At 40.1% G+C, this 27,450-nt stretch overlaps 1 protein-coding gene across 2 annotated transcripts in view; it reads left to right on the top strand.

Moving 5' to 3' along the window:
- The window catches only part of LOC124777296 (T-cell activation inhibitor, mitochondrial-like), a 344,729-nt gene that overhangs the window by 40,128 nt on the left and 277,151 nt on the right, over positions 1-27,450 (top strand). For both annotated transcript variants that reach the window (XM_047252648.1, XM_047252647.1), the window contains exon 3: positions 22,795-22,927. In XM_047252648.1, coding sequence (XP_047108604.1) covers positions 22,795-22,927 — 133 coding nt within the window. The remainder of the gene's footprint in view (positions 1-22,794; positions 22,928-27,450) is intronic.

Below are 27,450 nucleotides of genomic sequence, written 5' to 3'. Positions count from 1 at the left end.
GGTAACTGGCACTTGCTGCATTTATTTGGTGTGTCTTAGCGAGCAAATTATATGAACAATTTTCCGCATGTGCGTGGTATACGGTATATTCCCGACATTGCAAGTGGGTCTATTTTCTCCTTCGCCGATCTAAGACACTCTTTGATCTTCCTTGTCAGTTTGAAAATCGTCTTTATGCCATGTTTGCGCAATATACGGCCGATTCTGTCCGTCACTCTGGGAATGTAGGGCAGAAAGGCCGTACCCGACATTTCTTTTTCGGGTTCCTTACTTCGCCGAGTGTTTGGCTCTGTTACACTTCTAATACAATTTGTGGAGTACCCATTGCTCCTCAGGACAGTTTCCAGGTGTTGCATTTCTCGTTTGAGGTGTTGCGGCTCACATATTCGTCCTGCTCTCGTTACGAGCGTACTGATCATGCCTCTTTTCTGGCTCGGGTGAAGTTGGCCACCACTGGACTGAGAGGACTACCCATGGCGACGCCTTCCAGCTGTTCGTAGAAATCGCCATTCCACGTGAAATAGCTCGTGGTGAGACATGCATGGAAGAGCTTTCTGATGTCTTGCGGGAAAATGGAACCGATGTGCTCCAGAGCGTCACTGAGTGGCACTTTCGTAAATAACGAAACAACATCAAGGCTGACCAGGATGTCGTTTGGTGCAAGTTTCAGTTTCTTCAGCTTCTCAATGAAATGTCCTGAGTCCTTAATGTATGTGTCGGTCTTCCCCACGTGTGGCTGGAGCAGAGAGGCCAAGTGTTTTGCCAGTTTATATGACGGTGATCCAGGAGCGCTAACGATTGGTCTCAGTGGAACGTTGTTCTTATGGATCTTGGGTAATCCATACAGCCGAGGTGGTAGGGCTTCTGTGTTGCGCAGGTTTCTCTGTATGTCCGCCGGCAGAGAAGACGCCTTGATCAATCGATTCGTATTCCATGTGATACGCTGCGTCGGATCTGCGCTTAGTTTTCGGTACGTCGTCGGATCTAATAGGTCTCGAATCTTTTGCTCATAATCTTCGGTCTTCATTACGACGGTCGCATTCCCCTTATCGGCAGACAGTACCAATATACTCTTGTCGGCGTTGAGATTCTTAATGGCTTGTACCTCTTCTCTCTTCAGGTTGCAAGCTGGTGGTTTTGCTCGGCACAGTATCCTGGCTGCTTCAGTGCATATTTCCTCCGCCCTTTCACAGGGAAGGATCCGAATGGCTGCTTCGGTGTTGGCAATGATGTTCTCCATAGGTATAGTTCTCGGGATGATAGCGAAATTCCCTCCTTTTTGAAGAACAGACACTTCCTCTTCGGTCAGTTGTCGTTCAGTGAAGTTGACCACTGTGTGTGATTTGTCGGGAATCGCCTTGTCGGTCTGCTTCCGGCATCTTTCAAACTTTTTCTTCTGTCGCTCGGTGCAGCACTCGAGTTCGTTCTGCATGCTCCTGTGAGTGATGCTGTCGATCTTGTCCCAGTCGTCTCGCTGCATTCTGCTACTTAGTTGGTAGAAAATGTCCAGTAGTTCCTGATCCGTTCTTGCCAAGTCTCTCCGTGTTGTATGTATTCGCTCACGAAGAAAAGCTCGTTCCATTCTGTCGTAGATACGATGTGCTTGGGCGGTGGTGAATAGGTGCTTACATCTCAAGAACTTCGGTGTAGCGCATTCATCTCGGCACCGTGACAGAAAGGCGAGAGAGGACATCAGTCGCGCTTTCTTCTTCCGTCGTTGGTCAAGGCGTCGGTACAATCTGCAAATCTCCTCCCCCTAGAGGCGTAATACAAAATTGTTGAGGCTTTCGTGGCCACTTGTTGACAAACTGCCTACTGGCTTCTGTCTCGGGTTCTTCGGCCGACGTTCATCTAATGATTTTTCTGACGTTTTGCCAGCACGAGTGGCGCCCACGAGCTCGGCTCCAGTTCACCACCGGCAATGGAGGGTGAAGCTTTGACAATGCCAGCCACTCGTGCTGGCGAAATGTCAGAAACATCATTAGATGAATGTCGGCCGAAGAACCCGAGACAGAAGCCAGTAGGCAGTTTGTCAACAAGTGGCCACGAAAGCCTCAACAATTTTGTATTATATACTCTCCGTCCATTCGTTGATACACGGTTTACATAAAGTCTGGGAACACTTTCAATTATTTATTGCACAAGTACCAAACATTGTACAGTTGTCATAAATATTTCATTTTGAAGAGAAACTGTGAAAGTTTTATTCATGTATACTTCCACAGCGTAGTTTGGTAATTTGCTGATAGTCAGCACTAGTCGCAAACATGGTGAGTTCAGGTGCGGAGCGAGCTTTCTGTGTTGGATTTCATGAAATGGCCTTCCCAGTTACCAGATCTCACTCCGTGTTACTTTTTTCTGTGGGGACACATTAAAGATCTGATGTATGTACCGCCTCTATCACGTGATGTAGCAGAGCTCTGAGAGAGAATAAGGAAAGCGACTGCCACAGTCGACGATGGCATGCTGGGATGGGTATGGCAAGAATTCAGTTACTGTATTGATGTCTGCCAGGTCACTCATGGTTCGCATATTGAATGTTTGTAAAAAAACTTTCAGAGTTTCTCTTCAAAATGCATTATGTATGATATTTGTACAATGTTTAGTTCTTGTGCAATAAATCATTGAATGTGACTGCAGACTTTATGTACACCCTGTATATGTTCATTTGCAAAATACATCTACACCTAAAGAAGTGTGTTACAATGTAAAGAGTCAACATTATACTCTCTGTCAATTTGTATATATATGTTCATTTGCAAGATACATCTACACCTAAAGAAGTGTGCCACATTGTAAAGAAAGGTTTACTGAAGAAACTGCTGATAACCAGACCAAAAAATTGAATCAAACAATGGAAACTCCAGGTAGAAAATTGTTCATCAGTTGAAGATTAAATGTCAAAGATAAGTTCCGTGTCACAAAACTTAAATGGCTTGAGCTCAGAAGTTAAAGAATGGATTGCGTGCATTCTACTTGCAGGGGTACCAGGCAAACACAAACCTATGATTATGAGTTTAGAAAATTTAAACTTGCCAACCATAGGAAATTCCACAAAAAATATATTACTGCAAGAAATAAATGACAAAGCCTGTAATAAACTACCGATAAGTGACACTGCCATGCAAGTCATCAAGGAAAAAGGAATGTTGATGTTACTTTATGGGTATGTGGCACAAAATTGTGACAGCAAAAGTAAAAATGAGGAAAACATCGGCCAAGTCAGCAAGCTACCAGATGTTCTTTTCAAATGCAACTGCAGGTAAAGGTGCACAGACAGAATGGTATGTAGACTCAGGTGTGTCAGTGCACATGTTTAAATATCAATGTGATGAAAATAATGTTAAACAGTTATAGGCTCACAAGTTATAATAGCAAATAATGACAACTTACCTGTAAAAGGCATAGGCTCTTCATTTGCAGATCTTCTTGTGGGCAGTAATAAATACCAAATTAAATTAGAAGATATCCGTTATGAGCCTCAACTAAGCATAAATCTGCTTTATGTGAATAAAATAATAGACAAAAGTAATTTTATTTTATTTAACAGACAAGGTTGTCATATTTATGCGGTTGCCACGGTGTCATTAGTAAATGGTATGTACTGAGCAGACCAGATGTACAGGGTGTCCGAAAAGTCTTTCCCTGATTACATAAATTGATAACTGAGGCTAGAAGTAAGATACAAATATGAAACTGGTGTCTAATTGTTTACAGACTATCAAAGTTTTTTTATACATCAGTAAACTTCCACATGAGCACCCTTGGTAGTACGTAGCACATCTAGGCGAAATTCAATTTCCATCCACACATTAGTCAACATAACTGGAGGGATCGATTCAATGACTGTGGTTATCCGTTGCTGCAGGGTTTCAAGATCTGGTACACGTGTTCAGTAGACCTCATCCTTGACAGAACCCCATAAAAAGAAGTCTAATGGAGTTATGTCAGGAGAGCGTGGAGGCCAAACTGTTGGCCCATCATGACCAATCCGTCGCCCAGGAAAGGTCATCTCGAGATAGGCACGGACGTCCAAACCCCAATGAGGCGGTGCACCATCTTGCTGAAACAAGACATCGGGGTGATGCTGAAGCAGCTGAAGAACAGCATACAGTTGCAACATGTGGAGATACACTGCAGATGTGATGGTAGCCTCAGCGAAGAAGAATGGCCCGATAAATCGATTGTGCAATAGCGCGCACCAAACATTCACCTTTGGACGGGCTCTGGTGCACTCCATGACCTCGCCAGGGGGTTGTGAACCCCAAATGTGCACATTATGGCAATTCACTACTCCACTGACAAAAAAGGTCGCTTCGTCGGAAAAGGCAATTCGTCTGAGATAACCATCATCGTCCTCACGTGATAGCATTTCAACCGCAAAGTCATATCGACGTGTACTGTCATTGGGCAACAAGGCCTGAACGATGTGTGAAAAAAACTTTGATAGTTTGTAAACAATTAGACACCAGATTCATATTTGTATCTTACTTCTAGCCTGAGTTATCAATTTTTGTATTCAGGGAAAGACTTTTCGGACACCCTGTATGATCTAAGCTTTGAAGCAAAACCAGTATTACAGTCAAATACCCCAGACTTGGGGCATAAAAGACTAGGTCATCTGCATCCTGAAGCTGTGCATACGTTTTGCTGAGGTCTGGCTTATGGAATTTCATTTGAGGAAGCTGTTAATACTTCATGTGCAATTTGCTTAGAGGGTAATCAAATAAGACTTTCTTTTTCAAGATCTGGCTCAAGAGCCACAGACGTTTTTCAAGCTGCTTCACTCAGATTTGTACAGACCAAAGCAAATTAGGCCAATTGGAGCAGCCAAATAATATTTACTTCAGTTGATGACTATTTCCTGAGAGTATTTGTATATACACTCATAAATAAAAATCAAGTACAACAGCTGATTTGAGACTTTAAAAATCTAGTTGAAAGGCAAACTGGAATAAAGATCTGCACACTTTGTACAGATAATTTCATGGAATAAGTGAGCGATAATTTGATAAACTTTTTCAGACAAGAAGAGATCTGACACCAGACTGCAGTACCATATACACCAGAAATGGGGTAACTGGGCCTTATAACTGTAAAATAGTGGAAAAAACAAGATGCCTGCTCTTCTAAGCAAATTTGCCAAATAACTTATGCACAGAAGCAGTCTTCACTACAATCTAAGTAATTAACAGATATCTGACTAAGACCCTAAAAAGCAAGACTGCAGAAGCAGCTCAGACAAACAAGAAGCTGGATCTGTAATACCTCAAAATATTTGGAAGCTAGGCCTCTGTCCATATTCCATTTCAGAGATCGAACTGATGAAAATGGTTGAAAAGGTATGGAATGTACCTCGGGAGGGTACTATGAAGAATCAAAAGCATAAATTCTTTTTTTACTCTAACTGCCAAGAATTCCAAAAAATGAGGCACAATATTTTTGATGAAGTTACTTTTAAACAGTATAAAAAAAGAAACCGAGTTGCAGGAATCGAGTCAGTTGTTTCTGCCACTGACAGAAAAGAAGCCAATTGAAAGAATGACTGAACTAGAAAAAATTGAACCCATACCTGAGTCTATCACATCAAATAATAGTTCATGAAGTACTAGCGGCAATGAGGAATCAAGTCCAGACAATGCAAATAATGATAACGATCAACTGCAGCAACTTGAGTTAGTATGAAAGTCATCTAGAATTCAGACACCAAAAAAACTGGATGACTTAATAACTCATCAGTCTAAACCGTCAGTCAACATGGACCTTTTGTCACTTTAAGAAGCATCAATGCCAGACAACGCTGGAAACTGGCTGAAATCAATATAAGAAGGGTTGCATTCTCACAAAGAGAACCACACATGGGTGTCTGCTGTTTTACATTCAGATATAAAACAAGTGCAAAACGGGTGTTTAAAACAAAGGAAGATTTGAAAGGCCACATTGTGTACAATAAAGTATAGCTAAATCAAACAATGGAAACTCCAGGTAGGAATATCAACAATGTAGGAAAATTCAGATTGCTACTTATCAAAAAGGAAGACACGTCAAGTTACAGACAGGCACAATGAAAAGACACTTACATATAGTTTTTGCCCACAGCCTTCATCAGTAAAAGAGAAACACACACCATTCTTAAACACAAGCAAACACACTTCACGCACGCATGACCACCAGCTCCAGCATCTCAAGCTGGATGGCAAGTAATAGGAGGTTGTGCTCAGAAGCAAGGCCTGAATTATGATGAAACATATGCACCTGTTATAAGATATAACTCTGTAAGATATTTATTTGCTATAGATGTTAAACATGATCTTGACTGATCATCTAGATCTTGTCATGGCTTTCTTAAAAGGTTATTTATATGAAGAGATTTATGAGGAAGTTCCAGAAGTAGACACTGTTACAAAGATGGTGAAAGATAGTGGTATTAAAAGACTAAAAAAGGCAGTATATGTTTTAAAGCAGGGCTGGAATAAAAAAGACAGTATATGTTTTAAAGCAAGGCTGGAACTTGAAATTAGATGGTACACTGTTAAATCTAAACTTCAAAAGATCACATCTGACTCTTGTATCTATTACAAAAATTACATTTTGATAGTTGCTGTTTATGTGGATGATTGCTAATTTTCAGCAACACTTCATGAGACAAAAAAGTTTTCAAAAATAGTTTAAGAGAAAAATTTAAGCTGAAATATCTACATGAAGCTACAAACTGTGTAGGTATCTGAATTACTGGGAACCACAAAGAATGTAATTTGTAAATGAAATGATAATTAAATGGACACCCTAGCTGCAAACAGGCGTTGATGTACTTCATTGTGGACATGTTGATATAAGGTAATTTGTGGATAGACCAGACACACTATGTGGAGCAAATTCTCAACAGGTGTAATATAAAAAAGTGTAACCCAATGTCTACACCACTGGACAATAACCTGATGCTCACTCCATGAGTACAAAAACAGAACAATAACAAGAATCTATGAAGAAATACACTATCGTGAACCATAGTTTAATGTAAGCTCATTTAGGAGCAAGGTCAGACCTAGCTTATCCAGTAGGAACTGTCAGCCGTTTTTGTAACCATACGGGCATACCCTACTGGCAGGTAGTGAGAAGGATCTTTAGATAACTAAAAGGTACCAAGGATAGGAATCTGTTGTTTTCTGAAGCAGAGTAGTGGCTTGTAATAGGTCACTGCAATACAGATAGGCCAGATAGTCTGGAGACAGGAAGTCAACAACTGGATATCTGTTTAAATCTCAAGGACCAGTAATATCCTGGGAGAGTAAGAAATAGCCAACCGTACCCTTATTCACAACTGAGGCAGAATACATGGCCCTGATCTCAGTATGTCAGGAGGCCCTGTGGCTTCAAAGATTAGACAGTGAAATATCTCCAAACCCCAAAACAATCCTATCAAACTATATGTGACAACAAATCAGCAACTGACTTGTCTAAGACAAGTGGCTACAAGTGTTGCACTATACATGTAGTCACAAGACACCACTTTATAAGGGGGGGGGGGGGGGGACGACAGTATCAGGACAAGTTGCTGTGGATTACAGAAAAAAATAGAATCTGGCCAAATCACTGTGGATCACATATCTTTACACCAGATGCTGACCGACGTGTTGACAAAACCTGTGGCAAAGTGTTGCCATGATCTGTTTGCTACAAGATTTTAGACTGAAAATGTAGTAGTTTTTTCCATTAAAGGCATGATTGTAAACAGAGTGCGAGAATTTAGAATCTTATGTCTTGCTTGTATAATTTTTTTTTTGAGTTGTTATGGACACTCCTTTATTTATTCCGTGGACTGTGTTCTACAAAAATTTATGTAACAGTTATTACCTTGTTAATGTGTATAATAATTCTTATAATTCCAATCAGCTCTGTATAGCAGTGGGATCAAATGTAGGTGCAACAGGTTGACAAGCTGTTATATCCAAATCACTGTAAAGGGCCTCCATGCCAATAGCATCAAAGGCTTGTGGTTGTGGTAGGTTGACAAAGGCAATGCATGTGAGGGCTTGGCCCTTCTTCTGAAGTTGTCAAAGAACAGATATTGTATTGTCTGTGGAACAGCTGGTTCAAAGTACACACTATGTCTCATGATAGATTTGTTCAGCCAGCATCTCCTTTTTATCTTTGATGGTAAGTCAGTCTTCTACAAGTGTTGCATTTACTTTAGTTTCCTTTTCATTTGGGCTGTGTTACTATAATTTCTTACCTTATATTGTATTGTGTCTTCAACCCAGCAGTGCATTAGAAGTTCATATCTGGAGTCTTACACATATTTGTAGGTAGGTGCTTTCTGTTATAATTAATTCCATATTTAGTCCTTTAAGAACAAGATGAAGTTTGCCATAGGTTGGTGGGGATCATCCGCTTCCATTGTGATGGGGAAAGTTGGCAGTCTATTCAGTGCCTAATCATTCGTTCTATGCCTGTCTTTATAGCTGCCCCATTTAGGTGTTTGACAGCTGCTCAGTATCTGACACTAAAACCATTCAAGTGCTGGATGCCTTCATACACATCTGGAAGTCCCCAATATCATGGTTGTACTGAATGGACCTGTAGAGATTTGTGTAAGATTCATTCACACAGCACTGCATGAGAAATTTGTGGTTTGGCTGCATGGGTCTACAATGAGACTTCTATAAAATTGATTTGTGCAGCATTGCACAAAACTCCAGGGCCTCATGGAATACCTGTCAGATTCTATACTGATTTTGTGGCCAAATTAGCCCTTCTTTCAACTATAGATCTCTCAAACAAAAAGCTGTGCCCAGTTCTTGAAAAAAAAAAAAAGAAGCACAGGTCACATCTGTCTATGAGAAGGGTAGTAGAAGTGATCCAAAAAAGCTACCATTCAGTATCCTTGACATCGATTTCTTGTAGAATCTTGGAACATATTCTGAACTCAAACATAATGAGGTATCTTGAACAGAATGATCATGTCAATGCCAACTAGCATGGATTCTGAAAACATTGATCATGTGAAACCAAGTTCACACTTTTCTCACATGACATAGTGAAAGCATTGTTTCAAGGCAGTCAGATCCAGTATTTCTTGCTTTCTGAAAAACCCTAGACTCCATACCACACCTACACTTATTGTCAAAAGTATGATCACATGGGGTATCAAGTGAAATAGGTGACTGGACTGAGGATTTTTTGAGAGGAAGGACACAGCATGTTATCTTGGATGGAGAGTCATCATCAAATGCAGAAGTAACTTAAGATGTGCCCCAGAGAAGTGTGTTGGCACCCTTGTTGTTATTGTTGTATATTAATCACCTTGCATACAATATTAACGGTAACCTCAGACTTTTTGCATGTGATGCAGTTATCTATAATGAAGTACTATATGAAAGAAGCTGCATAAATATTCACTCAGATCTTGATAAGTTTTCAGAGTGATACAGAAATTGGTAACTTGCTTTGAATGTTCAGAAATGTAAAGTTGTGCCCTTCACAAAATGAAAAAAAAAAAAAAAAAAGCCATAGTATCCCATGACTATAATATTGATGAGCTGCTGTTGGAATCAGCCATCTCATACAAATACATGGGATGCTTTATAGGAATATAAAATGGAATAATGATACAGGCTCAGTTGTGGGTAAAGCATGTGGTAGACTTTGGTTTATTGGTGGAATACTGGAGAAGTTCAATCAGTGTAAAAAGGAGATTGCTTATAAATCACTTACGTGATCGGTTATAGAATATTGCTCATGTGTTTGGGACCTGTACCAGATAGATCTAACAGGAGATAATGAACATATACAGAGAAGGGTCACAGGTTTTTCTGATCTATGGGAGACTGTCATAGAGATACTGAAGAAACTGAACTGTAAGGCTCTTGAAGGTATATGTAAACCATCCCTTGAGAGTTCTGTTAACAGTGTCAAGAACCGGGTTTAAATGATGACTCAAGGAATATACTACAACCACTTAAGTATTGCTACTTAGGGATCATGAGGATGAGGTTAGAATAACTACTGAATGCACAGAGGCATTCAATCATTCTTCCTGCGCTACATATGTGAATGGAATAAGAAGAAACCCCAACAACTGTTTTGCAGAGCATAGATGTAGATGTAGATGCAGATGCACAAGATGTTAGAGATCTGTATTGGCTTTCTTGTAATCAGGTTTAACACAAATCTGTAGAGTGGTTAAATAATGTGAGTGAATTTATTTTTGTTTTATATAAGGACACTCATCAGACCAGTCACTTTGAATTGTGTATTTTCTCCCAAAAATTCCCAGAATCATTTGCATAAGAATCTCCTTGATTGTTAATCACATGGTTCCAGCAGTCTCTGTGTGACACAGTGATGTAAAGTCTAGTTTATCTTTCAGTTACATGGAAAAATGGAGAAACATTGCTAAAAGTTGTGTTGTGAGATGATGGGAATGTTGATTCTCTTCATGGCACACTGAATGTCTTAATCAACCGTTGTGATGACAAAATACGTTTTTTAAAGTGTCCACAGACCAGTTGGTATTGTTCTTTTGGTTTTCCAGACACTGAACATATCATTTGGTATGAAAACCATAAATATTGTGGAGCAATCTGTGTCAGTGTACTGTATGCAGTGGCACAGACTGTTTTTCCCAAACACTTCCAACTTCTGTTTGATTTAGTACCACAATATGTTGACTTTCATTGTAGACATAATAGCAGCTTTGCAAACACTGCTAATTTTATCATAATGTGATTGTGTTGCTTCAGTCTTTAGAAGTTTATTGTAACCATTTGTAATCAGTGTCTATCTCGATTCTGCTGATTTGTTCATGGTTCTTCCGATAACTTGAAGAACATAAATGTAATTTTTATTTCTAATCTGCATTATTGAAACATTAGATTTCACAATAAACTGTAACTGAAGTCTGTACATTGGGACCATCCCTTCCTAGTTTTATTTGCTTTATTCACCAATAAATTGAATATATTTTGGTAGTTATTGCTGCCTTCATAGATGATTAATGTTCACTATGTTCATGAATTTGATTAGCCAAATGGCCTCCTGGGATGTACCATATAGTGAGTATCTCAGGAAGCTTGATCTTCGTTGGCTGGGTACAGGTTTGTTGAAATTGTGTTTCCTGAGCTGGGGGCTGGTGAATGCCACCAGCCCTGTAAACTCTGGATAAGCTGCAATGCCCACAGTGTGGCGTGTTGATGGAATGTTATGTTTCACAGGTACTGGGATCTTGGCTTAACTGCCTGAATTGCAAGGATGATAATTACATTTATAAAAGACCTTCAGCCCCAAGATTTGCTATATGCCAATCAGATAGATGACTGTTGAAATGAAACATTCACTAAGGGGGCAACCTCTGGGAACCATGCTGCATCTCAGTTGTGTAAGGTATCCCAGACAAGAAGGGCTCTGTTTTGATGGACTCCCTATCTGTTTGTCGGATCAAGATGGCTCTTTGTTTTCAAACAAAAAAGTATCCTCTGGAGGGTCAGATGGACCACTAATTGTATCTACATCTACATATGTTATGTGCCAGGAGGTGCCTTGTATCACTACTTGTCATTTCCTTTTCTGGAGCAGAAACAACTGTCTGTATGTCTCTACCACCCAATCACCAAAGACAGCTTATGAGGCTAGTCTTGAGCTATCAGCAGTGACTCTGAGAAATGGGGACAGTGACAGGGTACATCTGAATCAAAATCTGTTTATTGTTATTAAAAGGGATGGGAGACATTTGAAAATATGTCACCTTTCTACATTCACAAAGTGCTGGATTGTATAACAGTGGGGAATTCCCTGTTGTGATAGAGAAATATAAATCCCTTAACTCAAGCAAAGGTGTGCTCTCTTGCCATGATGTTGTGAATATAGGCACTCAGAAATTACTGATGTAATGGTCTGATTTGTGCAATGTGTTGAAGCACATCAGTGGTGAACTTATAAATTTTGACTCTCTGAACCTGCCAGAGTATGTTTAGGCAGGTTTCGTGTAGTTGAAAGTGTGGCCGTGTCTCCCAGACCTCATAATCTATTTCAGTTATCAGTGATGTGGGCACACAACTCTCACAAACAAGGTGCAGGAAGTCTGTGGTAAGTGTAGCAAAGCAGCCCACTTGCTCCTTTTCTAAACTCTGTGTCGGTTGCTGTGGTACGAAGCTGCAAAATATGTCAGGAGGAAAGGAGTTGCAAAAGATTAAAAGTGGCAAAAAGGTTATACAGTGCAATGTGGTTGCCCACATTCACAGCATCCTTAATGTCAGTGGTTAAGAAACCTGTCACAGAGATCAACACATCCACCCAGGTGTAGATCAGCAGCATTGTTATAACTTCAAGTTGAACAAATATATTTCAAGGACGACGCAATACATGAAAGTCACAGATCAAGTAAACAGAGTAAGACGTGTGTACACTTAAACAGTCAAATCATAATTGAGTCTGAGTCTAGCGGCCGCTGGCTGGCTGGCCGCTTAGGTGGTGCTGCTGCTGCTGCATGGCTGGTGGACAGCGCTGCATGTAGAGGACGCGCGTAATTGCGCGGCGGCACTTTGAAAGATCAGCGAGTCACAGCACTTTCCCCCCCTTTGAAGTTTTTGCACAGGTCTTGATGGAGGTGGCCTCTAGATTGCTAACGTCCATAGGTGTTGTTTGACTGACCGTAAGTCATGAGGAGGAGGCTTCCCGTACGGACAGAAGTGTCCCCGATGATAACGGGTCGAGATGACAGGAGACGTGGGGGTCGAATCTGCTGGGGCCCCGTGCACCAATCTGCCCATTGCGGCAAGTGCGGTTGTTATAACAGGAGACGTGGGCGATGTGTCTGTGTCCGTAGGAGCAGGAGGTGAGTAGAGTTGCTCTGACAGATGGTGGTCATCTGGTTCCTGCATGGGTACGTCTCCTGAAAAAAATTTGATTTCTGAAGATTACACTTAAGACCGGCAGTCTGTAAGACATGGAAAAGTGTGTGGAGATTCTGAAGATGTTCTTCAGTGGTGGAGCCAGTGACAACAATGTCATCCATGTAATTTATACACCCAGGGACAGTAAACAATAATTGTTCCAAGAATCGCTGAAAGAGAGCAGGGGCGCTGGCAACCCCGAATGGCAATCGTTGGTATTGGTATTGGTAGAGCCCGAAAGGCGTGTTAAAGACCAGAAACTGCCAGGAAGCAGCGTCGAGAGGAAGTCGATGATAAGCTTCCGGCAGGTCAATACTGGTCTCCAGCAAGTTTAGTGAACAATTCTTCAGGTCGAGGCATAGGGTAAGTGTCGATAAGGCATTGAGCATTTACAGTGGCCTTGAAACCGCCACCGAGACGAATATCACCATTTGGCTTAGCAACGACAATGACAACGACAACGACAGGAGTGGACCACTCAGTGGAAGTGACAGGAAGCAAGACCCGTGAAGCAGTGAGATGATCCAACTCCCATTTGACCTGATCACGAAGGGCCACAGGAATGGACCGAGCCCGAAAAAACTTAGGCCAAGCAGTTGGTTTGAGAGTGATATGAGCTTCAAAGTCGTTCACACAGCCTAACCCAGGGGAAAAAAGGGACGAAAATGTCGTCGACAAGGAATCCAATTGAGCATAAGGGATAGCATCAGAGACAATATTGACAGAGTCATCTATGGAGAACCCAAAAACGCGAAAGGCATCGAAACCAAAAAGATTTTCCGCATTACTAGGGTCGACCACAAATATGGGAACAGTGCAAACGACAGATTTGTAAGATACCTCAGCATCAGATTGTCCCAAGAGAGAAATCTTCTGTTTATTGTAAGACCGTAATTGTCTAGTGCCAGGTGACAGGACTGGAGTACCCAACTGAAGATAAGTCTGAGAACTGATGATAGTGGCAGCAGAACCAGTATCCACCTGCATGCGAACATCTCAACCAAGTATTTGGACAGTGAGAAATAACTTCCATGAAAGGGAAGAAGTAGAATTGACAGACAACACAGAATCAGAATCAGTGCTATGTTCATGAACATCATGTATGTGGTCGGATTTGCAAACGGATGACACATGGCCCATTTTTTTTTTTTTTTGCATTTGTTACACACGGCCCAACGTTGTGGACAATCCTCTTGTGAATCTTTCATAAAACACCGCGGACATGAAGGAGGTTGCTGTGGGTTTTGCTGCAGCTTCTTAGAGGTTTGTTTACGGTTAGGCCGAGGCTGCGCTTGGGAGCGTACTGTGGCCACATCGGCTGGTGGGGACACGCCACACGCTTTGTCAACGGCGCACAGAAGTTGTATTTCCCTGACGTCACCCCATGCCTCTATTTGCACTCCAGCGCTGCGAGAAATTTCAAAAGACTGAGCGATGGAGAGGACTTCATCTAGAGTCGGATTTGCCAACTGAAGTGCACATTGCCTAACTTCTTTGTCGGGACCAGATAATAGCATTCCGTACCATGGAATCAGTGTAGGATTCTTTGTGAACATCAGTAACAAACTGACACTTTCTACTGAGGCCGTGAAGTTCAGCAGCCCAAGCGCGATATGATTGATTCGTTTTTTTTTTTTGACAATGATAAAAGGCAACACGAGAGGCTATCACATGCGTTTGCTTTTAAAAATAGACGGACAGAAGTGAGCACATTTTAGCAAAGGACAAAGATGCAGGATCTTTCAAAGGAGCCAATTGCGACAACAACCAATACATTTGAGGTGAAATCCATGAAAGGAACAGAGACTTACATGTTTGGTTGTCCGCGACATGAAATGCCAAGAAGTGCTGTCGAAGACGTTTTTCGTAATCAGATCAGTCTTCCGCCTCTCGTCGTAAGGAGGAAAAGGAGAGATGCCCTGCATGTGATGCCGCGACAAAATCATAAGTCGCATTTGTGAGAAACATTTGCTGTTCTATGAGACCTTGCAATAGTTGCTCTAAAGTAGCCATGGAAACACGTGGGTCAACGATGAAAAAGAAAAATTCACTACCTCGTCGCCAGTTGTTATAACTTCAAGTTGAACAAATATATTCCAAGGACGACGCAATACATGAAAGTCACAGATCAAGTAAACAGAATAAGACGTGTGTACACTTTAACAGTCAAATCATAACTGAGTCCGAGTCTAGCGGCCACTGGCTGGCTGGCCGCTTAGGTGGTGCTGCTGCTGCATGGCTGGTGGAGCGCTGCATGTAGAGGACGCGCGTAACTGTGCGGCGGCACTTTGAAAGATCGGCGAGTGACAACAAGCATACCACTTCCACACCAGCAACAAGAAACCAGTTATGCAAAATACTGAGGGTGCTAAGAACGCAACCACACCAAACTCAAGAGCATCACAAAATACAGCAGATAGCATGCTAAAATGCAAATCACAGCCAACATTGCTGCTGCAAGAGAATTATCCAGTGGACAGTCAAAAATATGAAATGGCAAGTCCAATGTCACGAGACCATCCAAAATTAGTTTTGATTGATGAATCTGAAGAGGACCCAACTGTGGGTGAAATGGTTTATTAAGAGTGTTGGAGGGACCAACAAGTTCTTTCATTTTACCCGCAACTGCCATACAGTTGCAATCTCGGCAGCAAGAAGAGAAGGCAAACTCACTGATAAAATGGCTCTCATACTGCAACAGAACCTGAGCAGGTTATAGTTTCTTTTGGATGAGTTAAGACACAGAAGAGTCTTCAAGAGACGAACTTTAAGGAATATGAGAATATAGTATTATGGTGGTTATAACCTCCACAGAAACGAAGACTTCATTGGCTAGAGAGCTAAAGGTAATGTAGATATATTCGTCAGTGATGAATACCACTGCTCACCTCTTCTCAACACCAATTTGCAAGCAGTTGCTGTAGTAGTACATATGCCATATAGGCTTGCACTTACTCTTTATATCTACCTCCAAATGATATAGTTCCTGAGGCTAATATTGATTTCCTTGCACAGTTCGCCTGTCCTATGCTCCTTTTCAGAGATGTTAATGCACATAATTTGCAGTGGGCATCAATGACCACCTGCCCCTGGGTCAGGCTGTTGAATATCTCATCTTTTCAGAATTATTATGTCTTCTGAACATGGAGCAGAGCACACACTTTAGCATTGCTATGGGGTCATTTCCTGCCAAAGATGTCCTACCCTAGATGATACTGCTCAGTGGGAGATGGTCAGCAGTTAGCACCACATCCCCATATGGATACATATGGAAGAGCAAAGAATGCAGAAAGTAAGCCACCAAAATAGCTGCTCAGAAAGGCAAATTAGATGCTGTACAGTCAACTGGCTGTGTTTGAACATTAAGACAGTATCCAGAAATGGCTGTATCACATTACAACAGTGATCCACGAAGCTGCTGATGCAGCCATTCCCAGCTTTTTTGATGGTCTAGGAACACTGCCTATGCTGTGGCAGTGTGAAAAATGCTTCTCTACAGTCAGTGTCAGGTGGCACTGTGGCATTGTGTAGGTTCAAATGCCAACCAACTGCAGAGAACCTCTAAGTTCTTTGCATGATGAGGGCCAATTGTCACCATACTACTAAGGAGCAAGAAGAGATAATGAAAGGGATTCCTGAATTCTTTAAGCCATTCTACCAGTTCAGAACAAGAATGCAAAGTCACCAGAAGGATATCTCAAAGACAAAGTAGGCCACCAATGGCAGCTGTAATTTATTTATTTATTTATTATTTGTCCCGTAGATCAAATCAGTACAATGGGTTGTACAACTGATATGGGATAAGTCAATACAAATATACAATTTACAGGAGCCTAAAATAGTAAACAAGAATACAGAAGAAAGATTATTTTACATTACCTACAAAATTATGTTACTTAAAGTTACAGCTTTACAGAGAATTGTTACATGATGTGACAAAATTGACTTAACAACATTCAGCTTTGATACATTATCATGCCCTAAGACAATTTTGATTCCAAATATTCCTGGATGGTATAAAAGCAGTCTTTTATTAAAAGAGATTTCACTGTCTTTGAATTTATTTATTTATTGGATTTCTTGTATAAAAGTTGGAAGATGATTATATAATTTTATTCCCATGCACTTGACACCATCACTGTACAGTTTTGTTGAGAGGGGAAGTATTCTTAGAGAGGTTTTTAATCTTGTGTCATAATCGTGGTAATCCATATTTTTGCTAATTTTGTTGATACTTTTTTGGTAATGAATAATAATTCTAGTATGTATTGGCATGGGAGGGGCAAAATATTTAGTTTCTTAAATAATGGTTTACTGGTGTCTCTTTGTTTTTCGAACATAATTGTTCTGACTATCTTCTTTTGCAGTTTGAATATCTTAATTGTTTCAGAATTTTGGCCCCAGAAGATGATTCCGTAGTCAAGTACAGAGTGAAAGAGTGCATGGTACATTGTGGTTAGGGTACTTGTGTTAGTGACATTCCTTATTGATCTAATCATGAAGTATACTTTACTAAGTTTTGTGCTGGTAACGTCAATGTGCCTTTTCCATGTGAGCGTATCAGTAATAGTGACCCCCAAAAATTTTATTTCATTTTCAAGTGTAACATTATTTTTTTCCAGTGATATAGTTGGTAGTAATGGATTTCTGTTTTGGGCAGTGTGAAAGGTGATTCCAATTGTCTTTTTTGCATTAAGCAGCAGCCTGTTACTTTGGAGCCATCGACTTATTTGATCTGTGATTCTATCTATATTAGATTGGAGAATTTGTTCGGGCGCAGATATGAGTATAGAGGTGTCGTCAGCGAATAAAAGGGTTTTTGTGTTTGGTAGGCTGTGAGGAAGGTCATTTATGTAAAGTAAGAACAGCAAGGGGCCCAGGATGGAGCCTTGGGGAACGCCTTGCTTTATGGTATATATGGAGGAATGTAATGGAGGAGGAGTGTCTCCAAACAATACACAAAGCACAGAGACATTGCACAGGCAATGGCACTGCATTTCACCACAACTACCTGTACTGACAGTCTTAATCCAGCACCGTGTCATAACCATCTGAACATAGAAATTGGTGGGTTGGACTTCATGTCCAGTAACATTTGAGTCCTATAACTGCCCCTGAGTACTGGAGTCAGAACTGTCTGAGACTTGTGATACTGCTCCCAAGTCATGATAAGACTGAGCACAACATGCTACAACAACTCAGTGAAAAATTCAAAGAAATTCTTCTATAACATTTTCAATACAATATGGCATGCAAGACTGCATTCAACTCATGGAGGGAGGCACTTTCATCCATCTCCTCAAAACAGGGAAGGACCAAACAAGCTCTAGTAGTTATTGAAGTGAAGTGTCACATTAAATAGCTGTGTAGGAAAGATACCTGGTAGGCATTTTTTTTAGGTAAGGCATATGGTACTACTTGGAGACACAATACTCTGAGACAGCTATATCAATGGCATGCATTTCGTAGGAAGGCCACCTATACTCATATTGTCCTTCCTATCACAACATTTTTTAAAAATATACTGATTTGGTGAAGTTCTATCTGACAGATTTGAGCAGAAGAATGGTGTCCGTCAACTTGGGACCATAAGTATAATTTTGTTCTAAGTTGCTATTAATAATATAACATCTGCAGTAAGAAGCCCAATGCATTGTTGCTTATTTACGAATGATTTTACATTTTTTTGTTCCTTTCGCAATCCTGCTACAGCAAACTATCAGTTGCGACTTCCCATCAAAAGATTGGAAGAGTGGGCTGCTCGCACTGATTTTAGATTTTCTGCAGATAAGTGTGTGTGTGTGTGTGTGTGTTAATTTTAACCATTCTCAGTGCCACTTTAATGTAAATAACCTGCAAATGAGGAACACAGTTTTAAATGTCAAAGATTCGATGAGGTTTCTGGCCCTCGCATACGATTCAAAATAATTGTTGCTACGACACCTAAGGGACCTAAAAGCAAGGTTGCTCAAGGTGCTAAACATTTTAAAGTGGTCATGGGCAGCTGACAAGGCACATCTGCTCCAGTTTTGTAAAGCTTTTGGATGATCCTGGCTAGATTTGGAAGCACAATTTGTGGGTCAGCGAGATCTAGTTATCTCAAGATATAAAACTGTTAAGGCTTATCTCAAGATACTTGACCCTATCCACTATGAAGGGATTAGGGTGGCCACAGGTGGCCCACACCTTGCATCTGTGGTGAGGCAGGGAAGCTGCCATGTGTCACCTGGCAACAACTTCTTATAGTGTGCCATGTTTACAGGTTCTCTACTGTTCTAGCTTCACTGCTAAACTGTTGCTTGCCCTCCTATGAAAGCAGGTTTTAAAAATTGTCTGTGAGCAACAAGGTTGTTTGAGATTTGTGCAAAGCCTCATCTTGTGGCACTTGGTGTAGGTCAAATACAAACACTGATTCATGGTTGGGGACAACAGCCATCTTGGCTGCTGAAGAGACCCAAAATAATTTTAGACTTTTTACAGTACAGGAGAGGCAGCACTTGTGTGTGTATTTTTAATTCAATATCTAATATAATTTTAAATGAGCACCACAACTGTGTAGTTATATTTACAAATGAGTCTATGCAGTGAGAATCTCTTAGCTGCTTAATTCTTTTCCCAGAACATGTGCTCAAGCTTTGTTTACTACATGAATTTATGAATTTACTGTCTGTGATGCAGAGTTGTATCCAATCTTGAGGGCACTGGAGCAGATGGGACATATCCATGCTGCGAAATTCCTGGTGTGCTCTATCTAAGTGCCCTGTAGTCTATTCGGTGAATGTACCCAGCAGACAAATATGCTCAGGACTCTTTTGTCTGCTTGCAAAGGCTGAGAAATGAGATGGCATTTGGCTGGTAGCAGGGCACAAGGGAATTTCGGAAAATGAATCGACATATGTGTCAACCAACGAAGTAAGTATTCTAAATCGGGTGTCACAGTGCACTACCCCTTTACGGGGTACATCTCACTGTTGCATCAGTAGGTAGAAGAATGGCTGGAAGTGACAGACAGTAAGTTGTGGTCAGTAAAACCAACTAGTAGGCATACCTCCTTCCTGCCACTTAGGCTTTGTGAATCTCTCCTTACTCATCTTTGATGGGGCTGTCCAAAGAAGCATGGCTTTCTGCTCCAGCAACAGGACCCTCCAATGTGTGGAGCTTGTGGCTTATAGATTACAGTATGCCATATTTATCCGTATGTGTTTTATATTCAAACAAGAGGGCAGAGGTTTGATCTAACCTTTATTCTAGCTAACCATGAGATGAATGTGGTACAATTTTTACATTTTTTGAGGTGTCATACTTGCTCCCTAAACTTTTTGGGAGCAGTTTTTACTATGCTACCAGTATTGGTAACCCATGCTGGTTTTTTGTAAGTGATCCACCAGCCACACTTTTCTGAGTTTTTCTTTAACTTTTATCTTATAGTTTAGAATCTTAATAACACAATTTAACATTGACTGAGTTGATTGATTATGAATGATTAGGTGAATGTGAGTAAAAATGGGAAAGAATTATTGTAATTTTAAGTGAAATGGTTTAATCTAACTTTTAGAACTTGCACAAGAAGATAAGGAAAGAAAGTAAGACCTGCAAGTGTTAGAGGGATATGAAAGGTGTCACTAGGGAATGTGTCTTCCGTCATACACCAGACTTGTGTTAAAGGGTGGTGTTTCTGCGAAACATTTGGTAGCCCACGATTTAAAAAGTACACTGCCACTGGTAGTGGTGCACTCTCATGCAGTGAAATTTGTACAGTAAGCAAGTTTAAGAAGAAAATAATTTCCAACAAAGTCATCTCTCTCAAAACCAACAAATCAATAGTTTAGCTTTATTGAACAAAAGTGATTACATCGTGAAAGTACAGTAGTTCTGACTTTCAAAATCTATACAAAGATCCAACCTGCAGCTTTCAATGAACAAGTTAAAACCACAGTCATATTTAAAAGTATTATATCATAAATGAACAGCTTTATGCTTGTTAATATGAATCTTGTGGGTCCTGGATTATAGGGCATGCCTGTATTACATTAAGATGGCATTTGAGTACCTCCAGTATATCATTCTTTTCTGTTTCTTGCTTCCAAGAGATCTAGATTATGTTGTCAAAAAAACTTTAATCCCTAAATTTGGCATCAGAAATTCCATAGCTCTATTGGTAAAATTAATGATATACAAATCCCACCCAATTCTAAACTAATATCATTTGACATCAGTTGTTCATTTACAAATGTACCAACTAATGAGTATATAAACATATTGATGGAGTTTTGGACAAATCAAAAGCAAATCATGTAGGATTATGTGACATAATCATTGCTACTTAAATATGTGTAAAATGGAACTATTTCCAGTTTTAGAACACTTGTTTTAGTCACGTCTGATGCCTAGCTGTGAGTTCCCCTCTTAGCCCTATACTATCTGAAATTGTAATGGACAGTTTTGTGCAAATTTTCGTACAGCAAGAATCAATGAGTTGCAAAATTGAATATGGGATCAGATGTGTGGATGCTTTGCTGTGCTCGTGGATTGGTACCACTAGACAATTGGATACATTCTTACAACATTTAAACTCCTAGCGTAAGAAAATGTTGGTTCACAATGGAGCTGGGATGCCCTCCTAATTTCTTGGACCTTAATATAGACATTAGCACATGGAGACACTCATTTAGTGTTTTCAAAGAAACCATAGCTACAGATGTGGTAATCCCTGCAAGCTTCCCAGCACCAACACAGTTACAAACATGCAGCTGTCCATTCTATTGTGTATCAGCTTATATCTGTTCCATTATCTGCCTTTCAAACAGAACTACAGACTCTCAGACTTACAACTTCCAGTGATGGCTATGACTCCGTCCTGATTGATAGCATACCATGAAAAAATAAAATGTGTAAATGTACGCTACCCAAAAGGAAACAGTCAATACTTATAAAAACTGGTGCATCATTTCAAATGTTGGCAAAATTTCAGATAATCTAGCTTATTGTAATACTGGCAGCATATAAAAAAAAATTGTTCATGGTAAAGACAAATTCTGACCCTTGGCATGGAGTGGTGTGTATAAAATCACATGCAAGCACAGTGGAAATGTATGTGTTGGTCAGTCAGGCAGAGCTGTGGCAGTTAGGTTATCTGAATGTGAGAGAAACTGGAAATTAAGAAAGAAAGATTCAACCTTTGTAACCATCTTATAATGGAATAACAACCACGTGATGTAGATTGTGAATTTTTCCTTTTTTTTCAGAAAACCAGAAAGACAACCCTGTTGGAAATCAAGAATCATATGACACAAAATATCAGCTTAGTACAAACTGAGGAAACATGATTTCTTTATTTTCTTTATCCCACCGCCCCTCTCCCTGTTAAATTAACTTTTAGTTGTACAAATATTAGATTACAATTGTAAATTCAACTTTGTTTTCATCTGCTATTAAATGTATCTTCACACAAAAGCGTTACCTTTCCTGTTTCAGTTAAATGCAACTATTTGTGTTTGCCAAAAAATATCCTGTGTAAGCACTGTACATGTCATAAATTTTCTATCTTCTGTACACAATATCTGTGTAAATCACATGCTATTTTATCTGTTTTTGTGACAGTCATTTTCCACATGATAGTGATGTAAGAAGCCGAGATCTGGTTCATGACTGAATAAATATAAATTTGCAGGACATTAAGAAGTGTTTCCTGTTTAATATTGTCATCATATTCTGTCACGCACTGATGGAAAATTCAGTTAATGTATAGTTTTTTTGTGGTCTTCACTGAAAAATAGTAGATGGTGAGACTTTAATGCATTACTTTGAAGAATAGTTTGAGTATTGTCTTAGTTTCATTTATATTGTTTTAAAGTTTCAAATTTCACACTGATTCACTCCCAGTTTATTTCAACCTTTATTTCAGACTGTGAATGAAAATTCTCTCAAACAACTTAATTCATACCTCGAACTGCTGCAGCAAAAGCGACCAACAAGGCCAGCAACACTTACTTTTTATCTGAGGTCTCAGAGTCCTAGTTATGACAACACTGTAAAAGGTATGATCTTAGTTTTAGATCTTTACTTTTAAGGTACTTTCACGTTGCCAATGATGCTTGTAACAGAGTAAAGAAATAAAAAAAATGAGAAAATACAGTTTGAAGTTCACAGTAAGGAACTTGTTTAAAAGACAAGTCATTATAATTTCAAGATTCCATAATTCTCATAACTTTGTACATTGAAAATATATTGTTTTCAACAGAAGTGAAATGTTTCTTAAAATTTGAATTCTCACCCAAAAGTGTAAATACTGAGTGAATATGAACTAGACCTGGTAAAGACTTACACACTTGATATTTTTGGGTTAGTACATTGAGTTATTTTGAGAGTTGTATTCATGATATGCAACATTAAGTACTATTTTACATGGAATTTGTGAAAAATAATAAACAATCACCTGAGAGAGTAATTTTGATAGGGGTGCACTGCTCAGGGTTCATTAATATTTCAAATTAATCCTTTCTGCTTCAGCAGTGAGTGGCACTCGAAATTGTGACATTTGTTTTCCACTCCTATATTGGGCCCCATCCGACCCAATTTTTTGTAGATCTCACATGCTCCATTCTTGAATTTGACAGCAGTAGGCATCAGTGCTGCATAGTGCATAGTACTGCCATCTAGGCAAACCTGTGTTGACTTGGTTTTGAACTGTAGCAGTTGTGTTGAGAGAAATGTTGTAATTATTACTTTTAATTTAGTAGGTGCAAAATGACTAGTTCTTCATATACAGTTCTTCATCAGGAAGAGATTGTAGCACTCTTATAAGACTGTCTAAGTGAAAACAAGAATGACAATGATTTTGATGATTACAGTGATTTATTTGTAAACAATTTGAGTGAAGTGATGATAAAAACAGTTACTCATGAAGTGTGTTTCAAAAAATACTACACAATGAAAAGTTTTGCATTGTAATCCTTATGTAAATATATTTGAATGCAAGTGCACTTTTTGTTGTTATGAACACCCTAATTGTTGGTCAGTGGCCACATTGTTTCCACAAAAAGATTCACATAATTCTCTGTGATGTGCTTGCCATGCAGGCGGCAGCAATAAAATGAGAGCACCCAGAGATACCCTGTGTCTGCATTATGGACTGCAAAGGGTTAACACTTTCTTTGTCACAAATTAATGGTTTGGTTAAAAACACATACTCTTCTGAGTGACTGCATTAACAGTTAGTATAAAGAGGTAACTATTCTGTTTCTATGACCTAGAAAAGGCCTTTGACATGGTGCCAAGAGAAGTTTTGTGTAAGGTCATATTTTGGCTGCCTGGAACACTTTGTTGGGCTGATTCAAACCCACTATGATAACAAGTGTGGGCAAATACTATGCAAGAATGAAACATCTAATAAGTTACCCATTACTGATGGGCTCAAATGAAGATGTGTCCTTGTGCCAATGCTGTTTACCCTGTACCTCACAGCAATCTTTTATGAAATGTCTGCAACTACAGACATAGAACTTAATGTATGTATTTAATGGAGGACTGTGCAATCTGCCTGTACTCCATTGTAAGAGGTTCACAAGTCTCAGCGAGGTAACTGAACTGCAATATGCAGATGGTAGTGTTTATCTAGCTCATACACCCACAGATCAGCATATGTGTGTAAATTGTTTCAGTAATACATAGTGGTTTGGCCTGAACATTAACATCCCAAAAACAAAGGTACTCGCATAGCCAGCTCCAGAAACTGCCTTTCTCTGTTTCAATAGTTCTATTTCCATCACACTTTTGGAACAAGTGGGTTGTTTCCCCTATCTACAGGGTGTTTCAAAAATGACCGGTATATTTGAAATGGCAATAAAAACTAAACGAGCAGCGATAGAAATACACCGTTTGTTGCAATATGCTTGGGACAACAGTACATTTTCAGGCGGACAAACTTTCGAAATTACAGTAGTTACAATTTTCAACAACAGATGGCGCTGCAAATGATGTGAAAGATATAGAAGACAACACAGTCTGTGAGTGCGCCATTCTGTACGTCGTCTTTCTGCTGTAAGCGTGTGCTGTTCACAACGTGCAAGTGTGCTGTAGACAACATGGTTTATTCCTTAGAACAGAGGATTTTTCTGGTGTTGGAATTCCACCGCCTAGAACACAGTGTTGTTGCAACAAGACGAAGTTTTCAGCGGAGGTTTAATGTAACCAAAGGACCGAAAAGCGATACAATAAAGGATCTGTTTGAAAAATTTCAACGGACTGGGAACGTGACGGATGAACGTGCTGGAAAGGTAGGGCGACCGCGTACGGCAACCACAGAGGGCAACACGCAGCTAGTGCAGCAGGTGATCCAACAGCGGCCTCGGGTTTCCGTTCGCCGTGTTGCAGCTGCGGTCCAAATGACGCCAACGTCCACGTATCGCCTCATGCGCCAGAGTTTACACCTCTATCCATACAAAATTCAAACGCGGCAACCCCTCAGCGCCGCTACCATAGCTGCACGAGAGACATTCGCTAACGATATAGTGCACAGGATTGATGACGGCGATATGCATGTGGGCAGCATTTGGTTTACTGATGAAGCTTATTTTTACCTGGATGGCTTCGTCAATAAACAGAACTGGCGCATATGGGGAACCGAAAAGCCCCATGTTGCAGTCCCATCGTCCCTGCATCCTCAAAAAGTACTGGTCTGGGCCGCCATTTCTTCCAAAGGAATCATTGGCCCATTTTTCAGATGCGAAACGATTACTGCATCACGCTATCTGGACATTCTTCGTGAATTTGTGGCGGTACAAACTGCCGTAGACGACACTGTGAACACCTCGTGGTTTATGCAAGATGGTGCCCGCCCACATCGCACGGCCGACGTCTTTAATTTCCTGAATGAATATTTCGATGATCGTGTGATTGCTTTGGGCTATCCGAAACATACAGGAGGTGGCATAGATTGGCCTCCCTATTCGCCAGACATGAACCCCTGTGACTTCTTTCTGTGGGGACACTTGAAAGACCAGGTGTACCGCCAGAATCCAGAAACAATTGAACAGCTGAAGCAGTACATCTCATCTGCATGTGAAGCCATTCCGCCAGACACGTTGTCAAAGGTTTCGGGTAATTTCATTCAGAGACTACGCCATATTATTGCTACGCATGGTGGATATGTGGAAAATATCGTACTATAGAGTTTCCCAGACCGCAGCGCCATCTGTTGTTGAAAATTGTAACTACTGTAATTTTGAAAGTTTGTCTGCCTGAAAATGTACTGTTGTCCCAAGCATGTTGCAACAAACGGTGTATTTCTATCGCTGCTCGTTTAGTTTTTATTGCCGTTTCAAATATACCAGTCATTTTTGAAACACCCTGTAGGAAGTATATTGTCAACTAACTGATCATCCTGAATCTGTATGAACGTCTTATCCTCTCCAAGTCCAAGACTAGCAGTAATTAACAATATTTCAACTGTTCTTCTTTTTTCCACTACAAAACAGCACATTATTAAAATGACAAATGTTGTAAACATCAACTCTGTAGCTGTGTTTAATAAAGATATAGTAAATTTAAATTATCAGTATTTTCGGTTAAGAGCACCAGATCATCATTTCGTCCACACAAAACACTAAATTCACCACCAATCACGCTCTCCTGCTCTGAATTTGGGCTAAGCGGCTCGCTAGTATTTTCGGACCCGTACAAACTGGCCAACTGCTTAATATTAGCGACTTCTATTGTTGGCAATTGAACTACAGAATCATACATAATCTTGCTATGAGCACAGGTACTTAGCTTTGTCGTGGTGGATCCTTCTGCCACGGTATTGCTGTCGATGTTGCAGTTGAAGCCAACACTGAAGATCTCGTAGCCTCTACTGTGGTACTCCAACCGCCGCTGTGTGATGAATCGCCATTGAAGATGCTGCTGCTGGCTGGAACCATGTGCTTTCGATGTTGCCTCTTCTTCCACATTACTTTTTTATCATTCCTAACCACTGCTGAAACTCTGTGCACACAACAGAATGTAATTAACTGTGAGAATTACAATTGTAATTTCACAACTATTAAAGAAACCTAATATTCAGTCCTGAACCGATCTCACATTTAACTTTTGCGAGAGGTCCTGCCTATTGAAATTCGGGTAATACTTTTGGAAACAATTTGCAGATTTCAAATCCAATTTTAAAACTTTCCAGAGTTCATATTCTGCAACTAACACTTTACAAAATCCAATCCTGTTCCAACACTTTGCAAGATTCGTACCCCTCAACTAACAGTTTCCAAGTTCCTGTCCTGAGTGAGCCCCCAATTGAAAGCTAACATCCGAAAGATGTTCGGGCTCGCATGCGGTTCATCTTCATCAAAATGTCTTGGCTCAAACTCATCTCGGGGTTGAACCGCACGTGTCACATTACATGCCCTAAATTAGACACCTGTGACCATTTTGTTAAATTGTCTGGCTGATGGCAAGTTTGTGAAATACAAAGTTAACATAACATATAACAACAGTGATGATAATATCGGGAACTAAATTAATGACCCATAAATGATGTAGGCCAAACAGTTGTGATTTGGTTAGAATG

The sequence above is a fragment of the Schistocerca piceifrons genome, chromosome 2 (assembly GCF_021461385.2).
Source record: "Schistocerca piceifrons isolate TAMUIC-IGC-003096 chromosome 2, iqSchPice1.1, whole genome shotgun sequence".
Taxonomy (NCBI): domain Eukaryota; kingdom Metazoa; phylum Arthropoda; class Insecta; order Orthoptera; family Acrididae; genus Schistocerca; species Schistocerca piceifrons.
The sequence above is the reverse complement of the archived record's forward strand: the minus strand, read 5'-3'. Positions and strand labels throughout refer to the sequence as shown.